This window comes from Prinia subflava, chromosome 6 (assembly GCF_021018805.1).
Source record: "Prinia subflava isolate CZ2003 ecotype Zambia chromosome 6, Cam_Psub_1.2, whole genome shotgun sequence".
Taxonomy (NCBI): Eukaryota; Metazoa; Chordata; class Aves; order Passeriformes; family Cisticolidae; genus Prinia; species Prinia subflava.
Window position 1 is genome coordinate 10821618 of NC_086252.1, and position 26330 is coordinate 10847947.

A 26330-nucleotide genomic window follows, 5' to 3' on the forward strand; every position below is an offset into this window, starting at 1 on the left:
TGACCTGCTTCTGCTCACCACCTCCTCTATGAGCCGTGGCACTACTGTTTCTGTGGGACCTACACATGATACTTGTGATACTTGTTTAGCATAGTAGGGAGAGAAGTCTTGCATGATTCTGGAGCCAAGGGGTGGCCCATGGACATTCTGGAATTGTCTCTTTCGGCTCCTCCAGGAATCTGGCCCTAAACTGTAATTTATATGGTAGGACTGCAGACTAATGCAAGAGCTTCTCTCCCTTGAGGCAAATGGCTGTTGTGAGGTCAAAGGGGTGGCTCAGCACACCAGCGAAGCTAAACACACCTGAGCCTCATGGAATTGTGCTTAAAATTAGGTGTGTGCCTTATGGCTTTAGGTTTGTCCTATTCAGTAGGATATACGTTGGCTGAGAATAAGTAGACATCATTAACCTCAGAATTTTTATTAACAAGTTCAGAGAAAGAACAGAAGTTACACTCATTTCAGTAAAACAAAGATCAATCCCCTTCAAATACAAAAACTGCTAGGAATATGAACTCCTAGAAAACTCTGAATATTTTAAAGATCTTGAAATACTGAATTCTTCATCCTCTAGGATGGTTCCACATTATTGTAACTTAATGCTGCACATTAAAATACCCTTATCACCAGTGAATATGGCTTCTTCAGCAACCTCAATGGTAAGTAGCTGAAATACTGCACATTGTACATTTTCCCCTGCCTGAAAGCCCTCAGCAAATCATACTGGGCCTGAGTTTTCACTGTCTGATTCTATACACAGGACTGAATCTATTTAGAGAGCAGTGCACCAAAGGAGAAGAGCTAAAAGCAGCCACTCCTGAGCACGTCAGGGGTGTGCTCAGGATGGCTGGTTCCCACCTACACGTGACACCGTGCAAATCTCTCAAGTCCACAAAGCCACAACGCTGCACCAGCCACGTCTCTGACCCTCTGCAGAACAAGCTGTACTCAAAACCAGCTTCCCCAGCACTGCATAATGCAAAGGTCAGCCCAAAGGGTATCAATTCCACCTTGCACAAACCTCATCACACAACTGCATAGGTATACAACATCTTCTGAGCCATTCTGGTATTCCCACTGCTCTGGTAAATGAGTGACAAGTTAAAGGCAGTATCTCTTCTCAAGTCTGTTTGATCTGTTTCTATTCCCTGTAAAAATAATCATTAAAAAAAGTTATCGATATGCAAAAATAGTATAAAAACCTGAAACATGAGGAGCCATTACAGTGAAATCAAATGACATATGCATGGCCAATAAAGGCTTTCACCTGTATGGAAACAGAACATGTATTCCTTGTGCTCTCCTTCTTTAAGGAATTTCCACATCATGTTGTTAATCACCAAAGTTATAAAATGTCACACTCTAAATATCAGCTGTAAGTTAAATAGCCAGCTTATAAACCAGCCAAGTACTACCTTAATTTGTCTTTGTATGCTGAGTATTTGTTTCTCCAACCAGAACCCTGGGAGTTCAGAGCTGACTAAGACCCACAGCTCTTACTTTATCAACACTGCCCTTTTTCTGAACGTATTTGCAAAGTCTCTACCTACCCTTTCCACAGCCCAGACTTGTAAACGTGTGACATGTCAGTTAGGATCCAATACAGATCAATTAGAATTAAACTATGGCCTAGATGCAATTAGGCATTCCTAAGACTGGTCCATCTTGCTCCAGCATGCTGTTTTATGGCATGGGTGAGTATAGACTTCCAGCTATAATTCATTAAACGTAATATATAGAAAGGTCAGATACTTAATCAGGAAAAGTTGTTTAGTAATCCTTTCTGCTGCTGCTTCAGCCTATGAGTAAATCCTTCAAAATTCATACATCTCTGAATTTAACACATGTTTACATATATTATCAAGTGACAATCAGATTTGGGCTTCCAATGACAAGGAATTAAAACAGAAATTGAAGGAGGTGCAGCAACAGAGATTTTATGTACCTATTTTACCTATGAATAAGGAACTCTTCCCGTTTTCCTGACTTTATTCTCTGTCCACAACTTACAAAGTTACAGTACCTCTAAGGTGAGGGGAGGAAGTTCAAGTGCTCTTTGGTAGTAGTGGATTGCCAGGTGCAGCAATCCCAGCTGGTGCAGGCCACGGCCCAGGTTGTAGAAGGATTCCTGGCATGGTCCACGCAGGTCCAAGTAGCGGTGAAGGAAGGAGAATCCCTGTAAGAGAAATCAAGGACACCATTTTTCCTCCCCTTCTGTGCCTTTTATTTTGTTACCATTTTGGAGTGGATGATTCTATTGTAAACAGGGGACCTTCTTTCCAGGGACCATGTTGGTAATGACAGAAGGCAATTCCTCCATTATGAGGAATTAGTTCAGACACCAGCAGCTAATGATCATAATTTAGGTCACCAGTAGGCTGCTGTGGTTGAATTACTAATTAACTACCATAGCAGCAAGAAATGATGTAAAATCACTCAGTATAGTAAGCAGGAAACGAGAAGAGAGAGCAGGGAACTGTATTGCCAGGGGGTAACATAAATAGGACATTGTTCAAGAATGTTATAAAAGGAGAACAGGGCAGTCCCTGTAAAAAAGACAAGCTGGTTACAGAAAAATGGATAAAAATATTAAAATTAGGTCAAAGTTTGCAAGTTCAAAATATCTGCAAGTTAGACACTGTCATAACTGGTTTTGTGTCATGCTAGTTGGGGACCTGTAGCTTTTGCCAAGATCAGTGCAAGCTAGAGCCTTCCAGCAATTTCAGAAGTTACAAGAGCTCAGGATCTTCACCATATTTTGCTGACTGAGCTCAGCAGCCACAGGAATTAAAAGGTATTTCAAGTTAATGAAAATACTTGGTGTAAACTAGAGGAAATGACTTTCAAGATTCTGTTTGGGACTACTAAGTCCGTGGTTTGTAACTGGATCTTGCAGATGAAAAGAAAAATGCTGAATAAGGAAGCTGAAAATGTGAAGGTAGCTAAATTTGAGCTCACAAGATTGTTACAAAGAGAGTGTATAGAGGCACCTAAAAGGGGAAGATGGGGCAAAAACCTCTTTCCAAGCCTGTAAAATTTGCTTCAAGAATGCAGTGTATGAGACATACCTACAAAAGGCATGTGGCATAGATTCCACTCTACACCAATGCAGGGCAAAAAAAATTTGAACGCAAATTCAGATTACAACCACCAGGAAATCAGTAATATTTTCACAAACAGTTGGCAGCTGTTAACATGTTAACATGGGTAACAAGCTACCTTTAGCCATAAAGAGAGGAGATTCAGATGGTGTCATTACAGTTCAAAAGCACAATCATCTGTGCTCATGTTTTGCCACTTCCCTCTTTAGAAATGCCCTCTTAATTATGAAAAATTATTTAAACAGAGTGTGTTGTAGCCATGACCATCTGCAAGATACAAAGCCAGGAACCACTGTGGGTAACAAGACTCACACTGCCTCACCTGTACTAGAAGAGCATGCCTTTTCAACACGTATTTCTGAGAGGCCATGTGGATGAAAGTCAGGCCAATACAAAGACTGTACAAAGGCTCATCTGGGTTTGCACGGAAGGCTTGCACATACTGACCTAAAAGCAAAGAAATGAATCAAGATGTTGGTTGCGAAAAGCATTCCTTAAGAAGTTGAGGACAAGAAAGAAAATATTTGAATTAGAAGTGTGAACTAAGAAGAGTTTAATATACCTACATCAAAATGCATAGGATAAAACAGGGAAGAAAATTGTGTATTTTCAGCACCAACTGGATTCTGAAGGAAGAATGCAGATTGTGATGTAAAAAGGGAAGCAGAAAACGATCAGACACGGAAGGCAAACATGGTCCTTGCTGGGATTTAAATGACATTTGGAGGACTTGACTGAAAGCAGCAGGTTTACTTCAAAGGCCTGCTTAGAACAGACAACCAGCTGTATTTGCTGTTTAAACTGGGGTGGTTCTGTCATTATTAGCATCATTAGCCTCCAATTATCTTTGCAAGTTAGTTATATTTGCAATGTGTGGTAAACTTGAAACATGCAGCTTAATTTTTATTAGCAAAACCCTTCAGCAATGCTCTGATTTGTGTACAGAATAATTAAAGCACCAGACTAGTACTGTGAACCTATAATTTTCTGATGAAAAAAAAAAAAATCTTTCTCTTTTTACAAACTTTCACTTGTTCTATTTGTTGATGTTAGAACATGAAAGATAATACCAAGAGCATGCTTGAAACTGCCAGACACAAAGGCATTGTGCCCGTTGAGGACACACAGCACGTGATTGTCAGGATTTTTCAGCATCAGGCGGAGACAGAAGCGATGATGACGGACATCCTGAGACTGCATAGTGACTTGATTAAAGATGTTCCACAGCTGGGGCTTATTGACATTTTCCATGACCATGATTCTACAGAATGAGAAGCGTGCAACAAATTACTAAATGCTATGTAGTATATACTGTGTCTTCAATAAAATCTCAGCAATTCAGGGAAGGTAACAAAGAACAGAAACTCAAAGAGAGGGTCAAGTGACTGAGGCAAAGATGAGAGTGTAAAACAGAACCAATGGTTCTTCTGGCCAAATCAACCAACCCATGGCATTGTGTATTTTGGACATCTGAGGCTATTGGAAAGCTCCTTCAGTTTCTGTAGCCTTCTCTCATTTAGCCAAGGCTGCCAAGCATCAGTGTCCTGGGTTGAGAAATGTAACTGAAAACGTGTATTCTATTTTCACCTGTTGAAGTCGGTTGGGAGATATTGTTCCTTATCTCTTGTAACTCTAGGGGTGGAAAGAGAGGAGAGGCCTTCTATTTCTTAATGGGACACCTGATAACGCCAGATAAGGCAGTGCCTTCTTATCTCTTATCTCTCTTATCTCTCCACCCACCCTGCTCCGAGGGACATCCCCTGTGAATGGGCCATTGAAGGCTCTCACATGACTGATAACATCACCTCATTCCCTTGTGAGATGCTGCACCCAGTGGGAGGAGACAAAGCCTTTCCACTGGGATAAAACCAGCAATCCCAAACACCAAAGGAGCCTGTTTCCACTGGATTCCCAGAGGGAGACTGGACCCTTTCTTGAGGCTCATCTCTACTTCAACAGTCACATCTGTCACTCCAGGAGGACTCACTTCAGGCTGCTTCCAACACCCTGACCAACAGAGTGTCAGGTTTGCATTCTGACTCCACCAGTGGTCTTTTGTACTATTGCATTTATCTTATTTTATTTTATTTTTACCCTTTTTTGTTGTTTGTCCTCTCTCTATTAAATTGTATTTCTGACTTGGAGTCTCCCTGGTTTTGCTTTCAAACCAGTACAATCAGCCTGCCTGCCTCAGCAGTATGACTACAGCCTCAGTGCAGGCAATTACAGCCCAGACTGCTCTGCCTTCCCCGCAGCCCACCTGATGTAGTTGTAAGCTTTTCTGAAGTTCTTGTCCAGAATTGCGGCCGAGAGCCCGAAGTACTCGAGCTCCTTGCGCTTTTGTCTATCCTCATAGAACGAGTAATATTCCAGTGAGGAATCCACGAGTAGCTCTGCCTCCTTGTACCGGGAGAGGTCACACAAGGCATAAATGGCCTTGAGGAGGAGGTTCCACCAGTCATCTTTTGTCAAGACACTTGTGAGAACAGCAAAAATTGCTAAAAATATTGGAGCCAGAAAGTTGAGAAAAATTAGGACAAGAAAGATATGTTTTTACAAAATAGATGCATACATCAAACTGGTATTTTCAAAAATGTTGTATGTAGCACTAATAGTTAATATGAGGTATTTATTTTTTCTCATTTTAAGGGCAGTTCATAAAACACAAGCAAAAAACACCGACAAAGTGGGAACAAAGGGCAAGCAATACACCCAGTTCAAGCTGTAAACATACTGCATGACTGCAATGAAGTTCCTCTCCCGAATTTATTCAAGCAGTGCTTAAGAATATGTAGTCTGGCTCAACCAAGCCTGGGCCAGCTAAAAAAGTCACATCACTGTAACAGTGTATTTGTATTACGTTCTAGATTTGTGTGTATGATAGTTCCCCTGAGGATAATGTTGGCCCATAACATCTCTAGAGGCCCTTCTCAATTTGAATTATTCTGTAATCTTACTATTTTTCTCTGAATAGGGACTGTTCCCTTAAGATACATTATCTTCAGTTTTACTGCCTTCCTTGCCCTGGAAATAAAGCAATGTTAATATGAACTGCATGGATCTAGCATGCAAAATAGGAGCATTTTTATAATTTTTCAGAACTGCGGAGTTCACGTTGATGCTTTGCTTTTAATAAACAATCTGTGATTCGTTACCTTTTGCATCGCAATTTGCTGTCTCTTGGTCATCATTGTCAGAAATTTTATCCCTCGACACCTTAATAAGATAGAGGTGTCTCTCTCCAGATTTGGAACTAGATATCAAACACACCTGAGCTCTGCTCATTGCTACCTAGAAACAAATTTAAGGGCACCATTTCAGATTACAATATAACATCCTATGACAAAGGCAGCTTTATGGCCAATCCATCTTGCTCACGTTGCATCCCAAAACAGTCTGCAACACCACCATACAGCCAGGTCATCAGAGAGAACATTCCCAACAGGAATATCATCTCTGCATTGTCTCATGCTCCAGTGCAAACTGGGCTGAGCAAAAGCAAGATACAAACTCTTCAAGCTACTTAAAAAGACTCTTCCTGGGATTGGAACATCCCTGGGTATACTGAAATCAAGAATCTCTGCACAGAAGAACAATGCCTTTCTCTATCAGTTTCAGTAGTTGGTGGATAGTCAGCTCTTCAACCAGTATAATACAATACAATAGTATTGTAATGCAATAGTCAAGGTGCTGAGCAGGTGAACAAAATAGAGTTCTAAATATTCCCTTAACTCACGCCCCATTTAAAAATAAACAAAAATCAATTAACACAAAACCGCCACCACTGTACGTACTGGCCAAAATCTTATTTTATCCTTTTATCACAAGAAAATAATGAAGAAAGAAATTAAAAAGAATTAAAAAGAAAATTGTCGAAATAGAAGCCAGTATCAACACTCAAAAAAGCTCTGTGCGGGATGTTAAAAAGGCAAGAAGCAGCTTTAGAATTCAGTGGGTTGTAAGCACAATGAGAGCAGGGAGTTGAAGTCACTATATCAACAATTATACATCCTGTTCTGAACACTACAGGCAGAAATGCCAGTATTGCAGGCTACCTGCAAGATTACTATATAACAAAACTGTGAAATCACTTACATATAAAAGCCCACTAGCTTTCCTCCTGAGTTTATTTGTGGTTTCCTTGACCCAAGTCACAGCTGTCCAATTCCTTACTATGCAGCTGGAGAGCCTGGCTTACCTTGAGCAGCATTGCCAGCATCGTGAGCAGCGTGTCAATGTAACCATACATTTTGCCTTGGGAGTACAACAGCGTCGAGCGATGCAGGAGTAGCTTTAATTCCTGGACAACAGTGAACACTATTATTCAGCCTCTTGCACACAGTGAGTTTATAAAACAAGTAATTTTGACTCAGTACAGTACTAACAGGATTGTTAAAGCTTCCAGAAAGCTGCAAGAATCTGCAGCAGCAGGTAAGCTCTCCCTAAACTGCTCTCAGGAGTTACTGCTCCAAATTCTCCAATTTCAGAGAAATTTGGCACAACTCCTACCTATGGTGAGGTGAGGGTGCTTCTAGAGAGGGGATTCAGAACCTCTGCTTACAATCAACAGAGGCCAAACCATGTAGCTCACAAGTAGCAGCTGCTGATCAACTCAATGTAGAATCACAACTGGCTCTCAGTGGCCAAGAGCTTGTGCATTGCACAGAAGTTATCAGGTGGGACTGGGGAAATGGTGAGAGAATGGTCAGGGAAAAAGTCAGGAGGATGTGTCCCTGATGCTGTAATGGATCAGTCACTGTGCTCTGCAAGCTCCCCACGGGGAGCTAAGTCTCAATCCCTGGCCCTATGTAGACTTGTTGGACTACTAGCACATCTTGGCAGAGTTAACAGTTTGGCTAAACAGAAGCACAGAACATTTACCCACCTGCTGCGCAGCATTAGCATCCTGAGCCAGTGTATCTGGGTCATACATTGGCTCCAGAGCCTCCAGAGCTTTCTCAGGCCGGCCCAGCTGCTGCTGAAGCGTTGAAAGTGAGATTCTGGCATCGAGATGCAATGGAGCAAGATCAACAACTTTGGCATAGCTCTCTGCAGCACGTTCCATGTGTCCCAATGCCTTCAAGCACTCTAGAAACACCATAAGCAACACAAGACACTTAAGTGGCAGAAACAGATTTCAAAGTTTGCAAATAAATTAACATACCTTCTTAGTAAAATCACCCCAAACATGTATTTTAAGTGAAATATCCAGACGTATGCACTGATGCATCCACAGCTTCACTTCAAACATCAGCAGTTGACACAGGATGAAATGCAGAACAGATACTGATTCACTCACATGACATACTTTTAGCTGGTGTAAATTTCAGTGTATATGAAGAAAAAAAGATGCTCAACAGAGCTGTCATGATAACCTTCATTCTGCAAATACCAATTCAACCAGTCCATCTAAAATTCCCGTGATCTTGGATAAAGGTGCCTGGAAATGCTCAGCATTGTGTTACCTTCTCCCAGTCCCCCATGTTCAGCAGTCCTGCCTCCTCTCACCTGCGTGCCGAAGCCACACAACAGCCAGGTTGTATCGCTCTGAACAGACAAGGGAACTCAGCAGAGGCAGGGCTGAGTTGTATTCTCCAACATCCAGAAAAGCCTCTGCGACATCCAAATACAGGTCACCCACATCTTCTGGATTTTGTTCCACCAGAGTAGTCAAAAGAGGCTTTAAGAAAAACCACACAAACACTTGAAGCACAAATAATCAAGAACATTTCTTTAAGGCACGCATATTTTTATCCTATGATTTTTATTCTGTCTGCATTCTGAACTATACTTCCTTTATTTAAATGTTAGTTTAGAAGTGAAAAATAAATGATCCAAAATTCAAAATTCCTAAAGAAGCCCCATTTTTCTATTCTAGGTGTTTCACACATCCAGTGTGTTGAAGTGTCCATCAGTGAGGAGTTTCCTTTATGAAAGAACAGTCTTCAGATTTAGTATGGCTTTAAAACAAAATGAAAACGTGCTCCTTAGTGTTCAAGAACTTTGCAACATGGTCCTGAGCCTGTCACAGCACACAGGCTGTGACTTACTGTGTTCTAGTAATACTTACATTGGCATAATTTCTAAGGGCAAAGATATTATTTCAGCTATTACAGGCCTGTGAGGTTTCTCTCTTGGAGTGGGAGAGAAGCAAAAAGAATCTTCAAAGTTTGCAGATAACAACTCTCTCAGCCACCTCAGTCTATGAAACAGGAACAATTACTTGCTTTTGTGATTACTCAGAACATTCTCCCCCTTGTGAGCTGGTTTCCACTTACACTGAGTGGCTCCAGGATGTTCAAGTGAATCAAGCACACCATCAGCTTGACCGTGATGTCTATGGGAACACCCTCAGGTATGCAGCAGCTGACTTTCTCCACAGCTGTGACAAGATAAAGAATTTCCTTCTGAACCCAGAGGCTTTAAGAAGCACTTCTCAAGCACCACATCCCCTCCAGGCCATGCTTAGGAACTGAGAAAATATTCTTATGAGCTCTAGCAAGTGTTTGTCTGCCCTTCATTCCCTCCTCCTCTATCTTTTCCAAGAATTGGAGCAATGTCTTCCTACTGTCTCTGAGATTAATAATTCCACGTGAGGTACCAAGTGCTGTCAGTCTGCGCTGACTTCAACAGCAGGATCCCACAGCATGTGCTTAGACCCTCTGCCTGCTTAGGAGGTACTTGCTCAATAAAGCTTTTCTTTAACAATTTATGCGCCTGTACCCTCTTGTCCTTTTTTTCTTTTTTTGAAGGAAATGGCCTATGTTAAGGTTCTCATTCCTGCTAGGTCAAGTCCTGTGTACCAGGCACTGTCTGAACACATTGTTAGACAGTTAACTACAGAACTTCACACAACAGGTAGGCTGAATGCAGCCTGAGAATGCAAACATGAGGCACAGTAGCTACCTGTGACAATACCAGCAAATGAGAGGTCACACAATAAAATTCCATTATCATATACCCACCACATACAGTCAAAATGCCTCCTTAACTCCTGGTTAAGTTCTCCTTCACTTCAATGCTTACACCACACATTCAGAGTGATTGCTAAAACCCGAGAAAACTGTGATCTTCAATCTAAGGTTCCCCTTTTACCTCCTACATCCACAGCCCTTTACTGCAAATAACAACACTCAGACTCATTCATCATTCTCTGAACACTGTGATACCCAGCACAAGGGTAACTATTTCCCTACTGATTCTTTTCTACAAAATGAAAACTGGCTGGCACGGTTGGGAGGAAGTTCTGAGTGAGGGAAAGAAGAAAAGTCCAGAAGAATCCTTTTCTGGATGAAACTCTGTTTCTGTGCTGTTAGAAATACGATTGCCAGCTGGTTCCTAACCATACGATCAGTTCATAGACTTGTCCAAAATTATAAAAATAAATTACCTGGAGCACTGGATTCAGCAACTGCATGACTCTGATTGTCAGTCACTGGCTCCTGGCTTTCCTGAGTTTCTGCTGCTGCACCTGTACCTTTGGTAAAAGATTATCAGATTAACCAGGAGGACCAGCTAAGCCAACAGTTACTTGCCTTTGAATCCATAATTGACTGGCAGCTTACTCTGAAAAGTGGACTGGGTTTCTCTTGTTTTGGTTTGGGGTTTTTTGTGTTGTATTGTTTTCGTTTTTAAGGACAGCAGAGCAGGAAGCAGTTATGAAAGTTACAAAGCAACAGAGGGTGGAGAACAAAGCTCTATTTTAGAGGCTTTCTCTCAACCAATGGCACATAGGAGGTAACTTGGAAACATTGTTTCTAATTCCTAGACTCATTATAGTTTTGTTTCTTATAAATTATCTGCTGAAAGTCTCCATCCCCAAGAGAGCTGTTCATAAATTAACTGTATTTTTTATCTGGTCAATCAGAGCAAAAAGCCAACAGAAATATTTTATACCTGTATTGGGCTTGGGTCAGATTGCTGAAACAACCACTGTAATCACAAAACAGACTGCCTGCTTATGGAGTTGGTGTGCTGTGTCCATTCCACAGCCTAAATAAACATTTTCAGACAACCAACTTTGATAAAGCAGGTTTCTCAAAGACAACCCACTTCATTAAATTAAAAGCTAGCATGCCTAGATTTCAGCTAGAGGGTTAGCAACAGTTGCAGGATGTATAAAGAACATTACTCTTAGGTCAAAGGTTGATATCCTCGAGCACAGTTGCCACTAAGCTTTTAATCTTTTTTTTATACGTTATTTAGCTGGTGGAAATAGCTGTTCTGATGTAAACACTCAGAGGAACGTTTAGAACTTTAAAAGACCTCCTCCAGTTGCCTGGAGAGCAGTCCTTGTCTTCAATGAGTCAGCAGGGCTATGGGGACACCAGACTTCTTACAGCAGGCTGAGGTCATGCCATGTAACTCACTAAGAGCACCCATAGATTTCAATAGAGAAAAGCTTGTCAACAATGCAGCAAAATACACCCTGGGGTTGAAAAGGTAAAGGAAAGATGTCATATCACACGAACAGTAGGGTCACAGGAACCACTTGACAGCTACTTACCCTTTTTCTCCTCGGTTGCACTTTTTTCTGGTACTTTTTTTTCAAGTACAATTCCTGTAAAATCTGTAATAACCTAAAACAGAAAAGTAACTTGGATCATTTCAAAGATTTAAAGCCTGTGTGACAGTTTTAGACATCACAGAAGTTATCAGAGGAAAAGCTGCATTCATCTACCCAAGCAGAACTTTCAAAACAAAATCGGGAATCGGCTCTGTGACTACATTTCCACTGTATTAATAAATCCAGTAGCTAAATGCTGTGTACATAAAATTGACTTTTGATTGATGTTTAAGGAGGGAAGTAGTACAAAAAAGGATCAGAGGAATTGTTTGCAGACTCATGATACTGTGCTCTGACAGAGAGAGAGCTGAATAAAATCTAAAGGAAAAAAAAATCCTAAGTAATTTAATATCAACAAATAAGAATGTTCACAAGAAGTCCCAACTCGCAGTGTCTTTTCAATCTGCCTTTGAAAGTATGACAATGGCCAAATACCAACATCTCCCCTCTCAAAGCCAGACCAAATCAACTTGGAAATATGCCTCAAAAGTCACAGTTAATAAACCTGGACCACATAAGCAATATTCTCTATTTCCTGATGCCTTAGAGTTAAGATGTATTGTCTTTCTGGAATGTATGCTTAATGCTTGATGCATAAATTATTAGTTGTAATACAAGTCTGCCAGACAAATCACAACAATCTGCATTTGAACCATCAGAGCATTCGATGTCATGATTTTAACCTTCCACTCAGAGAATGAACTCTGCTGGTATTACTCACAAAAACAGCCTGAAGGTCTTCTCTGGCTACTAAGGTTATGGTCACCATCAAGAAGGAGAGGAAGGATCCCAAAATTTTAAACCTCAAACAATGTACAAATCTATCAGGCTTCAATTAATTCAATCCAACCATTAATTTAAAACTTAATTGCTACAGAACTAACAGCAAGCAGTCTGTTTCTGATGGGCTCTATCTTTACAGAAGCAGGACCCCATTTCAGCACTGCAGGAACATAAACTATGAACACAAACCATCCATTCTGGCTGGCAAAGAGGTGCTCAAAATGACAGCCAAATGCACGGAAGTGCCCGTACCGCCAGAGCTTTGTCGTACTGTTTGGAAGAGATGTACAGCTCAGCTGCAATGTTAACATCCTCCATGGACACCAGGCTCTGGTGCTTGCTGAAGGCCTCTTCCACGATCTCAATAGCAGAGGTCACATCATTGGCTTCGTAGTAACTCCTGTAAAATGCAGATATGAGATATCAGGTAACTCACATAACTGACAACATATACTTTGAACAGAAACAAAGGTATTTTCATATTTCTCTTATTGCAAAGATTTTCATTAGCAAGTGGATGTTATAAATGACAGTGCAAAAGGGAGTGTTTTTGCTTTCCTTACGACTGTTCAAAACTTTTACATATTTTAAATAATTAACAATTTTTTCCCCCTGTTTGTTAGGACATTACTGGAGTTCTCATCACAGTCTCCCCTGCCTGACTGGAGTCGCATCAATCATATCCCACATTAACCTGCTTTCAGAAACCTTCACTACTAACACTGGTATAATACACATCCTTGCATTTTTCGGTACGTTTCCCAAACACGAAGGTCCAAAGACCTTCAACCGTTTTGAAACAGGCCAGTAACAGCTTTCCACAAGCAGTTCACCGGGTAGTAAAAACTACTGCGGGAGAGCTCCACGCTTGAACCACAAGGCTCCCGCGGCACAGGCCCTCCCAGCGCTTGCACAGCCCGCTCACTTGGCCACGTCGCGGGCCAGCTGCATGAAGCGCTCGCCGTCGGAGGGCGCCAGCAGGTTCAGGATGCGCCGGTAGCCGTCCATGGCCAGCTTGTGCTCCCCTAGCTGCTCGTACAGGCTGGATCTTTCCCCCAGGTAGCGCACGTTGGTCGGGTCATACTTCAGAGCTGCAGCAGGAAGCAGCGGCACAGGAGGAGTTTAGGAAAAGGCAACAGTGGAGTTCACATTCATTTCCTTGATTCGTGCTAATGGACATGCACATTGCAAGGAGATGCTATATTACAGATTCATTCATCTGTTACCAAAGTCCAGACAGAGGTATCAGAACCTTAGCACCCTGAAGCAAACTAAACTAGAAAGGAGAAGAAAACAAAATTATTGCCATTAGTACCTAGCATTAAATTTAAATTATTGAAATGTTTGCTACACTACCTTTTGTGTAGCAGAAAACAGCCTGTTTAATATTGTCCTGCTCCAGTGACATTTCTGCCAGTCTAACCCACTCCTCAGTATTGCTAGGATTTAAGTGAGCTGCAATCAGTCCAAACTGTAGTGACTTCTCCATGTCACCCTGGTCCTCATAGATCATGGCAAGAGTGGAAAATGGCTCATGAGCAAGAGGAGCTGTGAAAAGACAAAAAGAATGACTAAGATTTATTGTTTAAAGTCCACACTGGAAACAAATAACCTGTCCTTCTCAAAGAACAGGTATCAGAATTATATGAAACATCCACATGTGCTGTTTAAATTCAAGAAAAACTTGCACACAAGTTTCTGATTCCTTTCTGTAAATTACTGAACAGCCTGACTGAATCTAACAACAACCGTTTATAGTATTATTCTACACTGCAAGTCACGCTGACACTTACACCTTGTGTCTACAAAGACAATAAAAGCAAACTGTGTAAAGCTAAGCCAAGGCCCAGGCCTCTGCAGAACTGGGGTGCAAGTTTCTTTCTATAAGCAAAAAAATAAGGCAAGTACACCACATATTCTCAATTCTACTCCTTATACCCTGACTTTGCTTGAATTGTTTATTTTCATCTTCAATGAAGGCACACTGAATCCTGCACATGGAAATTCCACCCCATCCTTAAAGCCCAAGGGTTTGCCCATTCTCCCATACCTTGCCGAATGATTTCCATGCACATCAGAATGGCCTCCTCCCGCTCTCCTCGAGCAAATCTGATGTTGGCCTCTCCCATCAGACCCCTCAGGGCTCGGGGAAGTTTGCTGCGAGGTCTTTTCTCCTAAATGGAAGAGAGATGCTATTTCTGCCCAGGACTGAGTTGTACCCAAATTCAGCAGACACCCTGTTGTGCTTAACAGCACCTAACACCAAGTTATACGAGTACTGGCAATATTAAATGACTGACAAGAAAACTTGCTTATATTCATATTTTTCTGACACTGGGAAAACTGATTTCATGATTTCTGAAAGCTTTCAAACAGTAAACTACAGGGCTTTTATAATAAACAAAGACAGCATAACAAACACCAGCATAAGCAAGGTTATCCTACACAGAACAATTTTTAGGCAAATTTCTCAGTAAGCAGCTGAAAAAGTGGCATTTATGCACTGTGGTCAGGGGACACATGGAAGTGATATGGAAGTTTAAATACTTGCTTTCATCATTTTCTTGGTCTCTCGATTAAGAACCATTTCCAAAACAAAAACATCTCCAGCTGTAGGCTGCTCAGTAGTTTCTTCTTCCTCTTCTTCTTCTTCTTCCTCCTCCTCTTCATCCTCCTCCTCCTCATTTTCCCCAAGCATGGATGCAAAGACCCGATGAACAGATTTGCTGACCCCATCTGCTGTTTCTCCTGGTTAAGAAAGAAGTAAATAGGTTTATGATATAATGAAGAGGACAAGGTGCTTCTCTGGACAAGTGCAGAGAAAACAGCAGCCCACTTGAAGCAGCTGTTCTGTAAGAGTGCTGCCTGCAGAAATGCAGAAGAACTCGTAACAGCCTCCTTGGTTTTAAAGCTCTGCATTATTCATCACCAATGCTTGGTATGGCCCAGCCTGTAACATATTTTGGGTACCTGAAATGAAAGCAGGGAGCAACACACAGAATGAAGCCACAGTTTAATCAATGTTTTTCTCAGTCCACAAGAATATTAAGCAACTTTCAAGCACTGAGCTGGCTGCAGTAAGCTTTTCAGCTGAAGAGGCTGAATGTGAGCAGAGAATTCCACTACACAACCATCCAGCAACCAGCAAGTTTTTAGAAGTAATTGGAAACAAGATCTTGTAACCATTTCACCTATGACAAGTACCTTTTAACAAATGTAAATGCAAAATCCGGATTATTTGCACTTCTCTGGAAAAAGAACAGAATTCTTTAAAATAAGTAAGGAAACAATGCTAGGGACTCTGAATAAATATGCTTAAGGCATATTTTTTTTTACAATTTCCCATTTTTTTATTTACAACTTCTCATTAGGGAGTGAACCCAGGGTTATAACTGACTACAGATGTATATACAAAACTCCAAATATGTAGGGTTCAAAGGTTTGAGCTGGAGAATTGGAAATCTGAAGATTTGATTAAAAAATAACCACAGTACCAAGTTTGGGCTGGAAAACAAATCTATCATGTATTGCCTATACAGGAGAGGGACTTGGGGACCACACCTGGGTTTATGTTTAGTTTTTCAACTTGGATATGTTTGGTTATTTTTATTCTGACTTGGATATTGAGCATCTAAACACACGACTTTTCCTCCCCCCCCCCCGAAAAAAACCCATAATTATTAATTTAATTCCCTTTATATTTCAGTCCTTTCAGAGACCAGAAGGGGAAAAATGGAGCCAGATTTTTATGAAGTCAGTTATCAAAGAGCAAATGCTTCTAATGCCTTTTTAAATATGAATGATTATGTTAAAAACACCTACCATCAGTTTCATCCTGACTTTGGGATTTCCCAGATGCTTTTCTGGATGAAGATGGAGCCTCTACATCTTCCTCATTTTCCTCAGCAGACGCATTTCCGCCATCCTATGCACACCAAAAATACAAATTATTACCCCTACAGTATTTTTATTTCTCCCAAAAATTTACATTTACCATTTGGCTTTCCAGCCTTTGCACAGCCAGTGAAACAGGTGGGATAAGAACTGAATTTTTAAGTGAATAAAACCCAGCATTACTTGCTTTCAAGACATTTATATTCCTATCAATGTGGGGTGACCCAGACGGTGACTGTTCACACTACTTTTGGCTGAAGAGCCAAGTTCATTGCTTATTTGGCATTACAGTGAGGAGGGATGACATGGCTGACTGTAGAAAAAAAAGGCTGTATGTGACAAATCCCTCCAGAAGCCTGTCCATATCAAAGAGCACTCATTAATCCGGTAAGAGTGCTGCCCTAGGATAATACTTATCCTTCCATGACAGCTGAGCTCTGCTGAATTTGCTTTCTGAAGACCAAGAATTGCAGAAATTCAGTAGCACTTTGACACAAACATAGCAAAGTTAAAAAGAACTGCAACACTCCTACAAATCATAGGTATTTTCTTTTAATCACACCGCCCACATACTGTCGGACACAAAACTGTCTCCCTATATTTACTGCTGCCAAGAAGTCAAACGAGGAGCCGCACTGGCTCTCTGCCTGATATCTCAGACGCCGACGGGGAGCTGTAGCAGCATTCTCTGGATGAGTTTATCCCCAAACCAGCTCCTCGGCCCGGCCCAAAGCACCAAATACCCGCGGGGAGCTACCCGCGGCACCGCCCGCCCTGCCGCCACCTCCCCGGGACCTTCTGCTCACCTGTGCACACAAGTTCGCGACTACAAGCGTGAGCCCCTCCACACACACAGAGCAGCGCTCCGTGCCCTGCAGGTGCTCCCGTCAGGGCTGCGGCTCGGGCCGTGGGGCGGCCGAGCGGGGCACACTCACCTTCTCGCGGCTCTTCCGCTCCTCGCGGCGCTGCTCGAACTCCTCGAAGGAGATCTTCCCCTCCAGGTACTCGATCAGCTCCGGGCTGAAGCCCGACATGGCTCCGGCACGGCGCTGCGCGGGGGACCCGTGTGAGGGAGGCACCGCGTCCGTCCCGCTAACGGCACCCGCCCGCGCCAGTTCCGGGCGGCGGCGCCGCGCTGAGGGCCGGCCGGGAGGGCAGGCGGGACGGAGCGCGGGGCTGGGGCACGGCGGCGTTCGCGGCCCGGGCACGGCGGCGTTCGCGGCCCGGGCACGGCGGCGTTCGCGGCCCGGGCACGGCGGCGTTCGCGGCCCCGGCACGGCGGCGTTCGCGGCCCCGGCACGGCGGCGTTCGCGGCCCCGGCACGGCGGCGTTCGCGGCCCCGGCAGCCGCAGCGCCCCGGGCCTCTGAGCTGCGCACACGGCGCCGTGCTGCAGCTCTGACCAGGGCCGCGTCAGACAGCGGCGTGCGGGGTGCGGTGAGGCAGGAGCGGCCAGAGCGCCACCGGGGAAGGCAGTGTACCCAAAGAGGGTCTGAACGCCTGTCACACAACGCCTTGGGACATCCCGGTCTAATGAACTGAAAGGGAACCTTCATTTACCGGCTCTGAACAAAGACACTTCGCAGCAGTTAAATGCACGCTGTTGCACTCCTCATTTATTCACACCTAAGCGCAATTCTGCTCACAAACTGCAATAGCCAAAACCCACACATTTGTCAATAGAGAGAATAATGCTCATCACAGCAGGACAGCAGATTCCACTGGCAGAAACGGTGACTGAAGAAAACCTTGAATTGTCAGGTAACAGTTAAAAAGTCAAAACAGTAAAATTTTGCTGTGAAGGTTTCCACTTGGTGTGGAGTTCTGAAGTTAACACCTTAAAAAGACAAAAAACATACAAATATGTGAGAGAAATACCGAAATAGTCATACACAACCAAGGCACGGTCCAAACCAAGAAGTGAAAACACTGGCTAAACCTCTGTTCTCACAAAACGGTTCTGAACACTGAGAGGAACCACGACCATCCTGAATTATGCAGGACAAAGAATTTCCACCAATCATCTTCTCACTGCTGCTGTGACTTACAGTAGAGCAGCCCTTCTAAATTCCCTTTTCATTTATTTTTCATGCACAAAATACACATTCAGTGGTGCTTTTTTCCTGACATAAAAATACAGCAAAAAAGAGAATTTAGAATTAAAATTTGAGTCCAGTCTTTATTACGGTTCATGATAATAAGAATAATGGAGCTTCGATTTTGATTACAAAGAAAGAAGGGGTTAAGCAGGCTGAGAACAGGACAGAGCCGGAAATCCTAAATTAAATATTGATTACAACTTAAGCACTTTAAGATACTAAGTACATCACCAAAATGCTTTGATTTAAATCTTACTGAAATTCTCAACTATTTGTAAACCAGAAGAAAACAGTATTTACTGTGAATTTAAAAGATAATGTATGCTTTGTTAGTGAAATAACTTATGTCTAAATTAATTTTCTTAATATACATATATCACAAGAATTATAAATTGATCTCAATTTATAATCTTATTTTTGCAATTCCTTACATAAAACTTGCATCCTTCATTTATTATCTGTAAATTTTCAGAATTCTTCTCTCTATGAAGGAGATGAGAAAAAAAGAGAAAACAAAAAATCATATATAGTCTATATAGGTCTATACAAGCACTATCTGTTATTTTATCTAAGTAATTACCTCATAAATCTCTGCCTCAAGAACTTTAAAACCCACTTTAAGTAAGGGTTAAGGTACTACACTTAATTTCTTCTGATTATACTTCAGTCAGAATCTTTCTTGGTTACATGTAGCAACACTAGAGGACAAGGCATCCTCTTTTACCTTCAGCAGCAGAATCTTTCAGCCTCTGAAATAGTTCTGAAAAGATTTTTTCCTTTCTTCATAATCTGCAAATGCAGAAGCAATAGGGTCTGAGTAGAACATGACAGGCCTTGGTCCTTTGTTGTTCATTGGGAAAGTAGCTGGGAACTTTCTGAGGTCGAGACCCCTGCCTGAGAAGTAAGCCTGGAGCATTCTGAAAAACTGAACACATCGAGAATGTGAAAATAAATAATGACCCATGGAGATGAATTATTTCTACTGACACAGATTAGATGTAGTATTTGTTCCTCTGTGGGATGAAATCCTCTATTCTGACCATAACCTGATGCAGTGAAGACAACCTAATTCAGACATGCCCACTTCATCCATGGCTTGTACATCTTATGTGAAGTCAGCAGACCAGCAACTGTTTCCTGCTGTTTATGCTCCCCAGGGAATCACAGGGTGTGATATAACTGCACCCCCTGTCACACAGGCACAGCCAAACCCCTGCTGACAGCAAACAGGACAGTTCTGTAAACCTTTCAGTAAGGAGCAGCAACAACGGGCAATTGAGTTGAACTGTCCCCTTCCAATCACTTCAAAGGAGAAATTAAAGCTTCCTAAGTCACTGAGGAAAAATTATGGGAAACCGATTCTTTTCCTTCACAAATTTTTTTTAAGATTGTGCAAATGTTCTCTGGTATTTTCATGATGTCAGATGCAAACTTATTTGTACTCCCATGAGGTGAAACAACATGCAATCAGAGCACACATTTGAAAGAAACATAGTAATCATTCCTCTTCTGTTTCATAAAGCAAGTAATTTTTTAAAAACGAAAGCTGCTGGATGGAGATATAAGGAAGTTTTATGCACTACTGTGCTCTGAGAAGGTCTCTTCAGTAAAGGGGTACATCTTGACTGAGCAATGGTTATTGACTATACAAAGTGCACAGTTCCTGACATTACATCTAATGGGCCCCTCCTGCCTTTAAATTTAGACAATAAGGAGTCTCTTCATGGAAAACAAAAAACCACACAGAACTTCAGCTCTCTTCCTTGAACCATTTCCTTACCAGGTCTCTGTTTCTGGGGTTATCAAGAGGCTTCCATTTCTCTTCTGGCTGGAAAGGAGCAGCCTTTGCCAATCCTCTCACAGCCAATACTGCATACAGACCCAGGAGCAGCACTTTCCACATGCTGGAGATGAACACACTGTCTGCGAGAAGGACAAACAGACATACTCTTTAAATCCTGCACAGCTGGGAACACACAAATCACGTGAATCCAAGAAAAGTCTGCCCACTGCAGATTACATCCATGTGCTGTCAACTCCTGCTTTTAATAGTACCAAGGTACTTGGAAGAACAAACTAGTCTAAACAAGTGTTTCCCATATCAAAGCTATTTCTAGATACTGCACTCTCTTCTGAGGGACCAGCAAAACACTCAACACAAAATATTACATTTGTAAGTTTACATTTATTACATACAGCCATTTTCAGTGGCTAACACAGCACCAGAACTCTGTGTGCTCCAAGGAGAATGCAAAAATATGGCTCAAGATCCAGAGAGCTCAGTTTTTAAAACAGCATTATATTCTACTACACGTAATAATAAGTGTAATGGTATTTAATAGAGCCTGGTCTAAGATACTAGAGATCCATTTCACAACTTGACTCAGGGGGACAAAAGGAATTCTCCCTCTCACATTCTTTAAAATAGAGCTTACCAGGGAATTTGGCTTTGGCTTGCCCCTTCTTGGTTGGTCTCCTCGTAATGTGTGAACAACCTGATCTCTGCACTTATATTTCTAGTAGACTGTAGGTGGGTGTCAATGACGTTAGCAGGAGTTCAAAAATACAGTAATGATTCCATTTTCATCCATGACATAAAGACCCTTGAGAATTTCATCCTTGATACTCTTCAGACCTTTAGCTATTGAACAGTGCAGTACATATTCCTCCCAAGTCGTATTGCAGAAAATTGGTAGTAGGCATATAGCAAGTTTAAAATAGTTCCCAGGAGAAATAGCACAGCTTTATCAAAATATTATTTTTAGTTGAAAGTAATTAGCCATATCTCTAGAATGGTGACTAATGGTTTTCAAGCAAATGAGATATTGATCACTTTCTTGATGCTGGAAAAAGAGAGGGAAAAGTAAGGTCTGCTTCAATATCCAAAATCATAACATTTTAATGGAAGCATTGCTTTCCTGCCCTGATTTTATCAGCAGTTAATATCCTCCTGTCACAATAGAAACTAAGACAAAGGCTGCAAGGAGGACTCTGCTAGTTTACCTTGGCCTTAGTGCATAGCATTCTTCGTATCAACACTGCTCATATTTTTTATTATTTCACTGCACTCTTCTCTCCCCTATATAGATGATACATGGTTTAGTATCACATAAAATATATCCCTAAATAGACATGTTAAAATTAAAAATATTTGACCATCACCTTACTCCAGAGCATAGATGTTTATGTCTGACTAGAAGCTTTACATTTTTCTTTGGTTTGAATTTTGAAAGCAAAATAAAAACCTACCACCACCCTTCCATGAAGGTGAAGTTTTGGACATCCAAACATCATTAGCAACACAGTAAACAAAATCCTAGCAGTGTTATTTTCATTACTACAGTAGTATATAAAAATTCAAGACAATTTATCCAGCTTTATTATTCTGCATATTTGGATTTAAAAAAATCATACACACAAAAAAGAAAATCCATCAAGCCCCATCAATTATGTGTCACAAAACTCAGCTTCCAGATAGTGGACTCACTAAGAACAGAGGAGTAGCACCAGAATTACTTGGAAAAGGCAGGTCCCAGCATAAGGGAATTCATGCTTTGTTCATCTTCTGGGTAGGCATTTATTTCAACCAGAAGTAGAAATATGTTCCCATAGCGAAAATGACAGAGAGGGGGAAAGGCAAGATCTACAGTTTGGGATTAGATTTTAGTTCCTTCTTTAGCTTTGGAAAGAGCAGGGAAAAAAAAGTCAGAAGAGCTGGCAGTTTTCTTCTACCTCTTTTCTTCCCCCTCGATTAACTTATTCCTTTGATTTCTTTACAAAGAATTGGGGATATGCAATATATTCAGCTAGTAAAACATACCAAAGTCATCTGCAAATATGAAACAAGCTTTATTACTGGAGGAACTCAGGCAATTTGGGTGACTGATGAAGCATGCAGATATGCAAGGGATTCAATTAGCATGTATTTTCTGTGAGCCATCTAAAAAAAAATCCTTACACACTTGTATTGTTGCTTCCTGAGCTAAAGCTCTGAGAAAATGTTGGAGCTAAGAAGTCTGTTTAGATCTAGTGCTCATTTTAATGTGTGGGTTGGTCTTAGTAATTTCAATTCTTTCCTTCAGAGGAAGTCAAGTATCAGCAGAACACATTCATATTAAAATACTATTGGTATACTTACAGTGACTGAATTAAATTGCATCCTCATTTGTGAGGACAGTAACTGAGTTTAACAAATGCTGTCAAAGCCAGATGTCAGGGTGCTGCCTTTTTAATGCACCCAAATTTAAGCATCGTTTTCTTGATAAACATCTTCAATAAATTAAATATTTCCCAAGTGTCTATACTAATTATATAACCTTTCTGGCACAGCAACTAATGTTCATGCATGTTTGAATTAAATTGCCCTGAAGATGAAAATGCTCACAGCACTGCTTGCTCAGTTCCATGCAATTCACCTCTAAAAGGTAAAAACTTAAAATATACTAGTTTAGCTGAAAGCAAGTTTTATACATCTGATGCTCTATATAAACCGTATTATTCAGCAAACACTTTGAATTTTATTGCATTTACCATTCATGAAGCCTAAGGTGCTGGAGTTAAGATACTGAGCCAAGCTTCATCCTGTACTGTCTTTACTCCATTCTACTTGAGGCACGAAAGAAGCTCCTGTTAAAGCACTGCTCCAACCACAAGGCGTTTGTTTACTACTTTTATTTTCTGCTTAGGATCCCAAGTATGACAGGAAAAGCACCAAACTGTTCCACATGAGTACCTGAGCCCAGACTAGAGGCAGACGTTGCTCACAACACTCCAGATCAACGTGTTTGTACAGCAGCAGTACAGGTAACACAACACTCCACACAGCAGCACTGGGAAGTGGCACTTCTTGTGAATTACAACCATTTGTACCAATGCAAGCACGTTGGAATACCAAACAAAAATATACAGATGTGTTTCTTCAGCAGGGGATTTGCTATGCAATATACTTAAAGTCATGCACACTTAGGTTAAAAAAAGACAAAAAGACAAATAAAAAAAAATGAAATACACACTGTAGCCAGGGAAACCACCAAACAAAATAGGAACATCCCAGAGTAGCTCCCAATCAAGTTGCCTCAACTACAACAAAAAAGCATCTAAATGCACTTTTTAAAGACTATGAGATTTCATCTTTCAGCAATTACAACATTATATGAAAATACCTCTTCTCCAAGGTTTTCTTAGCATCTCACAAGACAAGGACTTTGCCAAAGTTTATGATACATGGATGGATCTGTAAGAACTTAGTTATAAACATTTTTATAAACACATTAATTTGCTATAGCGTTATCTGAACATTTACAGATAAGACCCTGCCAACATCTCTAAAAACCTGTAAATATTAAGAGTGAGTTCCATGTACAACATCAGATTTACAGCAGCTACGTAAGAACTGAAAACAGGAGAGTATAAACTTCTAAGACAGATTGCTCGGAGAGTGGTAAGATTTTTCCCAAAATTACATGTTTTCTTCAAAGTTTTAAGTCCTTTTACAACCAACAGATCCTTCCCTCCCCAGGTATTTTGGCCAACATTATTCCTTGTGCTTGAAAAAAAAATTAAAAGGTCAGTGGGGAATCACAGAGTTTTTCTCCAGTTATCATCATACACAAAGGCCTTAAAGGTAATTCTACGTTCTCAGTGGTTATGTACTAGAATATTCCAGTGGCTAGAAAATCATCAATGGCTAGCATTGCTGAAACAGCATCACAAAATAAAAAGTGAGGTGACTGGAATGAGTTTTAGAAGCCCTAAGGCAGCACACTGAGGGAAGCAGCAGGGAAGACACAAAGACTGCGTGTTCACATTGTGCCCCAGCAGCAGCAGCAGCACTGTGGCACCCAGACTGAAGCTGGTGCTCAGTGAAAGAAGTTGTTTCTAACTTTGCTGTTTATTGCTTCCAGCCAGCTCTGTGACCAGCTGAGGTGCAATCATTGTGTGCCTGTCTAAATACCCACAGGACAACAATAAGCTCTCTCACTTTCCAAGGTTCAGTGCTATGTGATGCTGATGAGGGAGGAGAAGTCAGAATTTGGGAGGGTTTGTTCAAAACACACAAAGAATCCTCTAGAGACAAAGACAGACAGCCAGCAGTGGCTTTTCCTGTACTCTGTATTAAAAAATATAAGTAAAAAATCCTTTTACTATATTAAAACAAGATTTTAAGATCTTAAGTATTTCTAGTTTTCTTTAATGAATTAGGAAAAAAAAGTATTTTTTTTTCCTCCAAAGAAGAGAATATACATGTTAATTTTCAGGGACTTACATATGAATATTTTTCCTAAAAAGTAAAATTTAGTATTCAAAACTTCTGGAGCCTTAACACAGAAAAAAATCGACCCTGCCCCTGTCTAGTTTTCTTCTCACACTGGTGAAAATTTTGCTATTCAATGGCTTAAATACAGTATTTTGCTGAAACCACAATTACGAGGATTGTTCTTTTGAAGACTAAAGATCAAATTACTTAAAAATAATTTGACCCACAGACCTCAAAAAGCTTAGACAGATATCTGCAACCAGTTTTCCTTCCTTATTTTTCTTTGGTCAGAAAGGCTTGAAAAATTCAGGTCAGCTAAAGCTTTCTGACTTTGGTTGGTGTGATTTCAAACAAAAAATATGTTGTACTTGTCATAAATTTTCTTCTTTTTTTAAGTGTAAAATAGGGTCAAAAAATTTTAAAGCATTTTCCCCAAATCAAGTTTCAGCATGATCCACACAAATATTTTTGGTCACCTTCAAAAATCAAATATAAGGCTATGGAAGTCCACAGGCTACAGTTAGAGTGTATTCATCTACTGGTTTAAGGCACAGTATATGTATTTTTTTTCTCTAGAAAGCTACGAGTTTAAAGTCACAGTGAGGAATTTCACATTTCAGTTTTGGTCTGGCACCCTAATTCTATGTGTCCTGTCTACTACCTGCAGACTTCTGTAAAGTATTCCAGCTGTCAGGTGCTGCAGTCTCAAATCCTGCTTCCAAACTCAGAGTGAAGTAGGTGGAAAATACTGAAGCCTGAACTGATCCCAAAATAGTGCACTTAGCCTTTTGTAAAAATAAACATCAACACACTTGCACTTTTGATACTTAGATATACCCTGAAATTATTGATGTTGGATGGGGAAAATAGTCTTGGCTGGTATTTCGACAAACAGAATGAGTCTACAGGACACAGCTGCTGCACTTCCTCCAGGTCAGCCCCAGTTCCCACTGCTCTGGGAGCATCCTGCTTGGCACTGCAGGGCAGGAACGCTGCACACCAAAGGGAGCTGCATGGGGAAGGAGGCCCTGCAAGGATGTCCCACAAATAACAAATATTGTGGTGTTCACCACTCCTGGTTTAGAGACAAACTCAGCTCTGACACCACACATTTCTAAAGAATCCAGAGCACACCCTGCCAGTAACTGTAGGGAGGCCATGCTTACAAGGTTTGTTTATGATAGCAGGAGTGGCAAAATCTCTCTACATTTAAGAATGCAGAAAGAACCCTTAAATCTTAAGAAAATTAAAGTCAAAATATTATAGCTCAGGTTTTCATCCCACAAGGCAATAAGCACATTTGAGGCAGTTAGGTGCTTAGACACCTGAAAAATTGAGGGCTGGGCAGATTTGCTTAAGTAAGAGCTATGGAATTTTCTTTCTAAATGCTTAAAATTCATTTTTAAAAGAAGCAACGGCTAATAGTAAGACAAAGTGTATACTTTTTACTTGAGTTTGAGGATAGATGAGCTGATTAAAAGCTTTGAACACATTCTTCCATAAATAAAAATATATATTATAAAGTATAGTCTTTGCAAAAGGTTTTCAAATTTTTAAAGACTTTATGGATTCTAATATTCTATCCTAAAGTTCAGGCTCTAAAAAAAGGTATAAATTATACTTTAAAATAAAA

General features: G+C 41.0%; 2 protein-coding genes across 6 annotated transcripts; both read right to left on the reverse strand.

Moving 5' to 3' along the window:
* Positions 1-405: 405 nt before the first annotated feature.
* On the reverse strand, positions 406-17562 carry GTF3C3 (general transcription factor IIIC subunit 3). 2 transcript variants are annotated; one of them, XM_063400215.1, is made up of 19 exons: positions 17280-17552; positions 16273-16375; positions 15002-15198; positions 14501-14624; positions 13807-13998; positions 13376-13541; positions 12703-12850; positions 11608-11680; positions 10492-10578; positions 9380-9483; positions 8610-8781; positions 7987-8189; positions 7300-7401; positions 6257-6392; positions 5362-5599; positions 4172-4362; positions 3424-3548; positions 2024-2176; positions 406-1148 (listed from the first exon to the last, which is right to left on the reverse strand). In XM_063400215.1, exons 1-19 carry the CDS (start codon positions 17376-17378, stop codon positions 1026-1028), a joined length of 2736 nt encoding a protein of 911 aa, XP_063256285.1. In that variant the 5' UTR covers positions 17379-17552; the 3' UTR covers positions 406-1025. The 2 variants fall into 2 exon arrangements, with proteins under 2 accessions (XP_063256285.1, XP_063256286.1); XM_063400216.1 differs by lacking the exons at positions 406-1148; positions 2024-2176; positions 3424-3548; positions 4172-4362; positions 6257-6392 and having other exon boundaries at positions 5429-5599; positions 17280-17562.
* A 378-nt stretch (positions 17563-17940) lies between these two features.
* Positions 17941-26287, reverse strand: C6H2orf66 (chromosome 6 C2orf66 homolog). Of its 4 annotated transcripts, XR_010080739.1 has the most exons (4): positions 20222-26287; positions 19166-19366; positions 18873-18924; positions 17941-18179 (listed from the first exon to the last, which is right to left on the reverse strand). XR_010080739.1 is itself a non-coding variant. In XM_063400217.1 (3 exons), the coding sequence occupies exons 2-3, from the start codon at positions 20342-20344 to the stop codon at positions 19184-19186; spliced, it is 306 nt and encodes a 101-aa protein (XP_063256287.1). In that variant the 5' UTR covers positions 20345-20364; positions 20877-26287; the 3' UTR covers positions 17941-19183. The 4 variants fall into 4 exon arrangements, 3 of the variants coding, with proteins under 3 accessions (XP_063256287.1, XP_063256289.1, XP_063256288.1); XM_063400217.1 differs by having other exon boundaries at positions 17941-19366; positions 20222-20364; positions 20877-26287; XM_063400219.1 differs by lacking the exon at positions 18873-18924.
* Between the last annotated feature and the right edge of the window lie 43 nt (positions 26288-26330).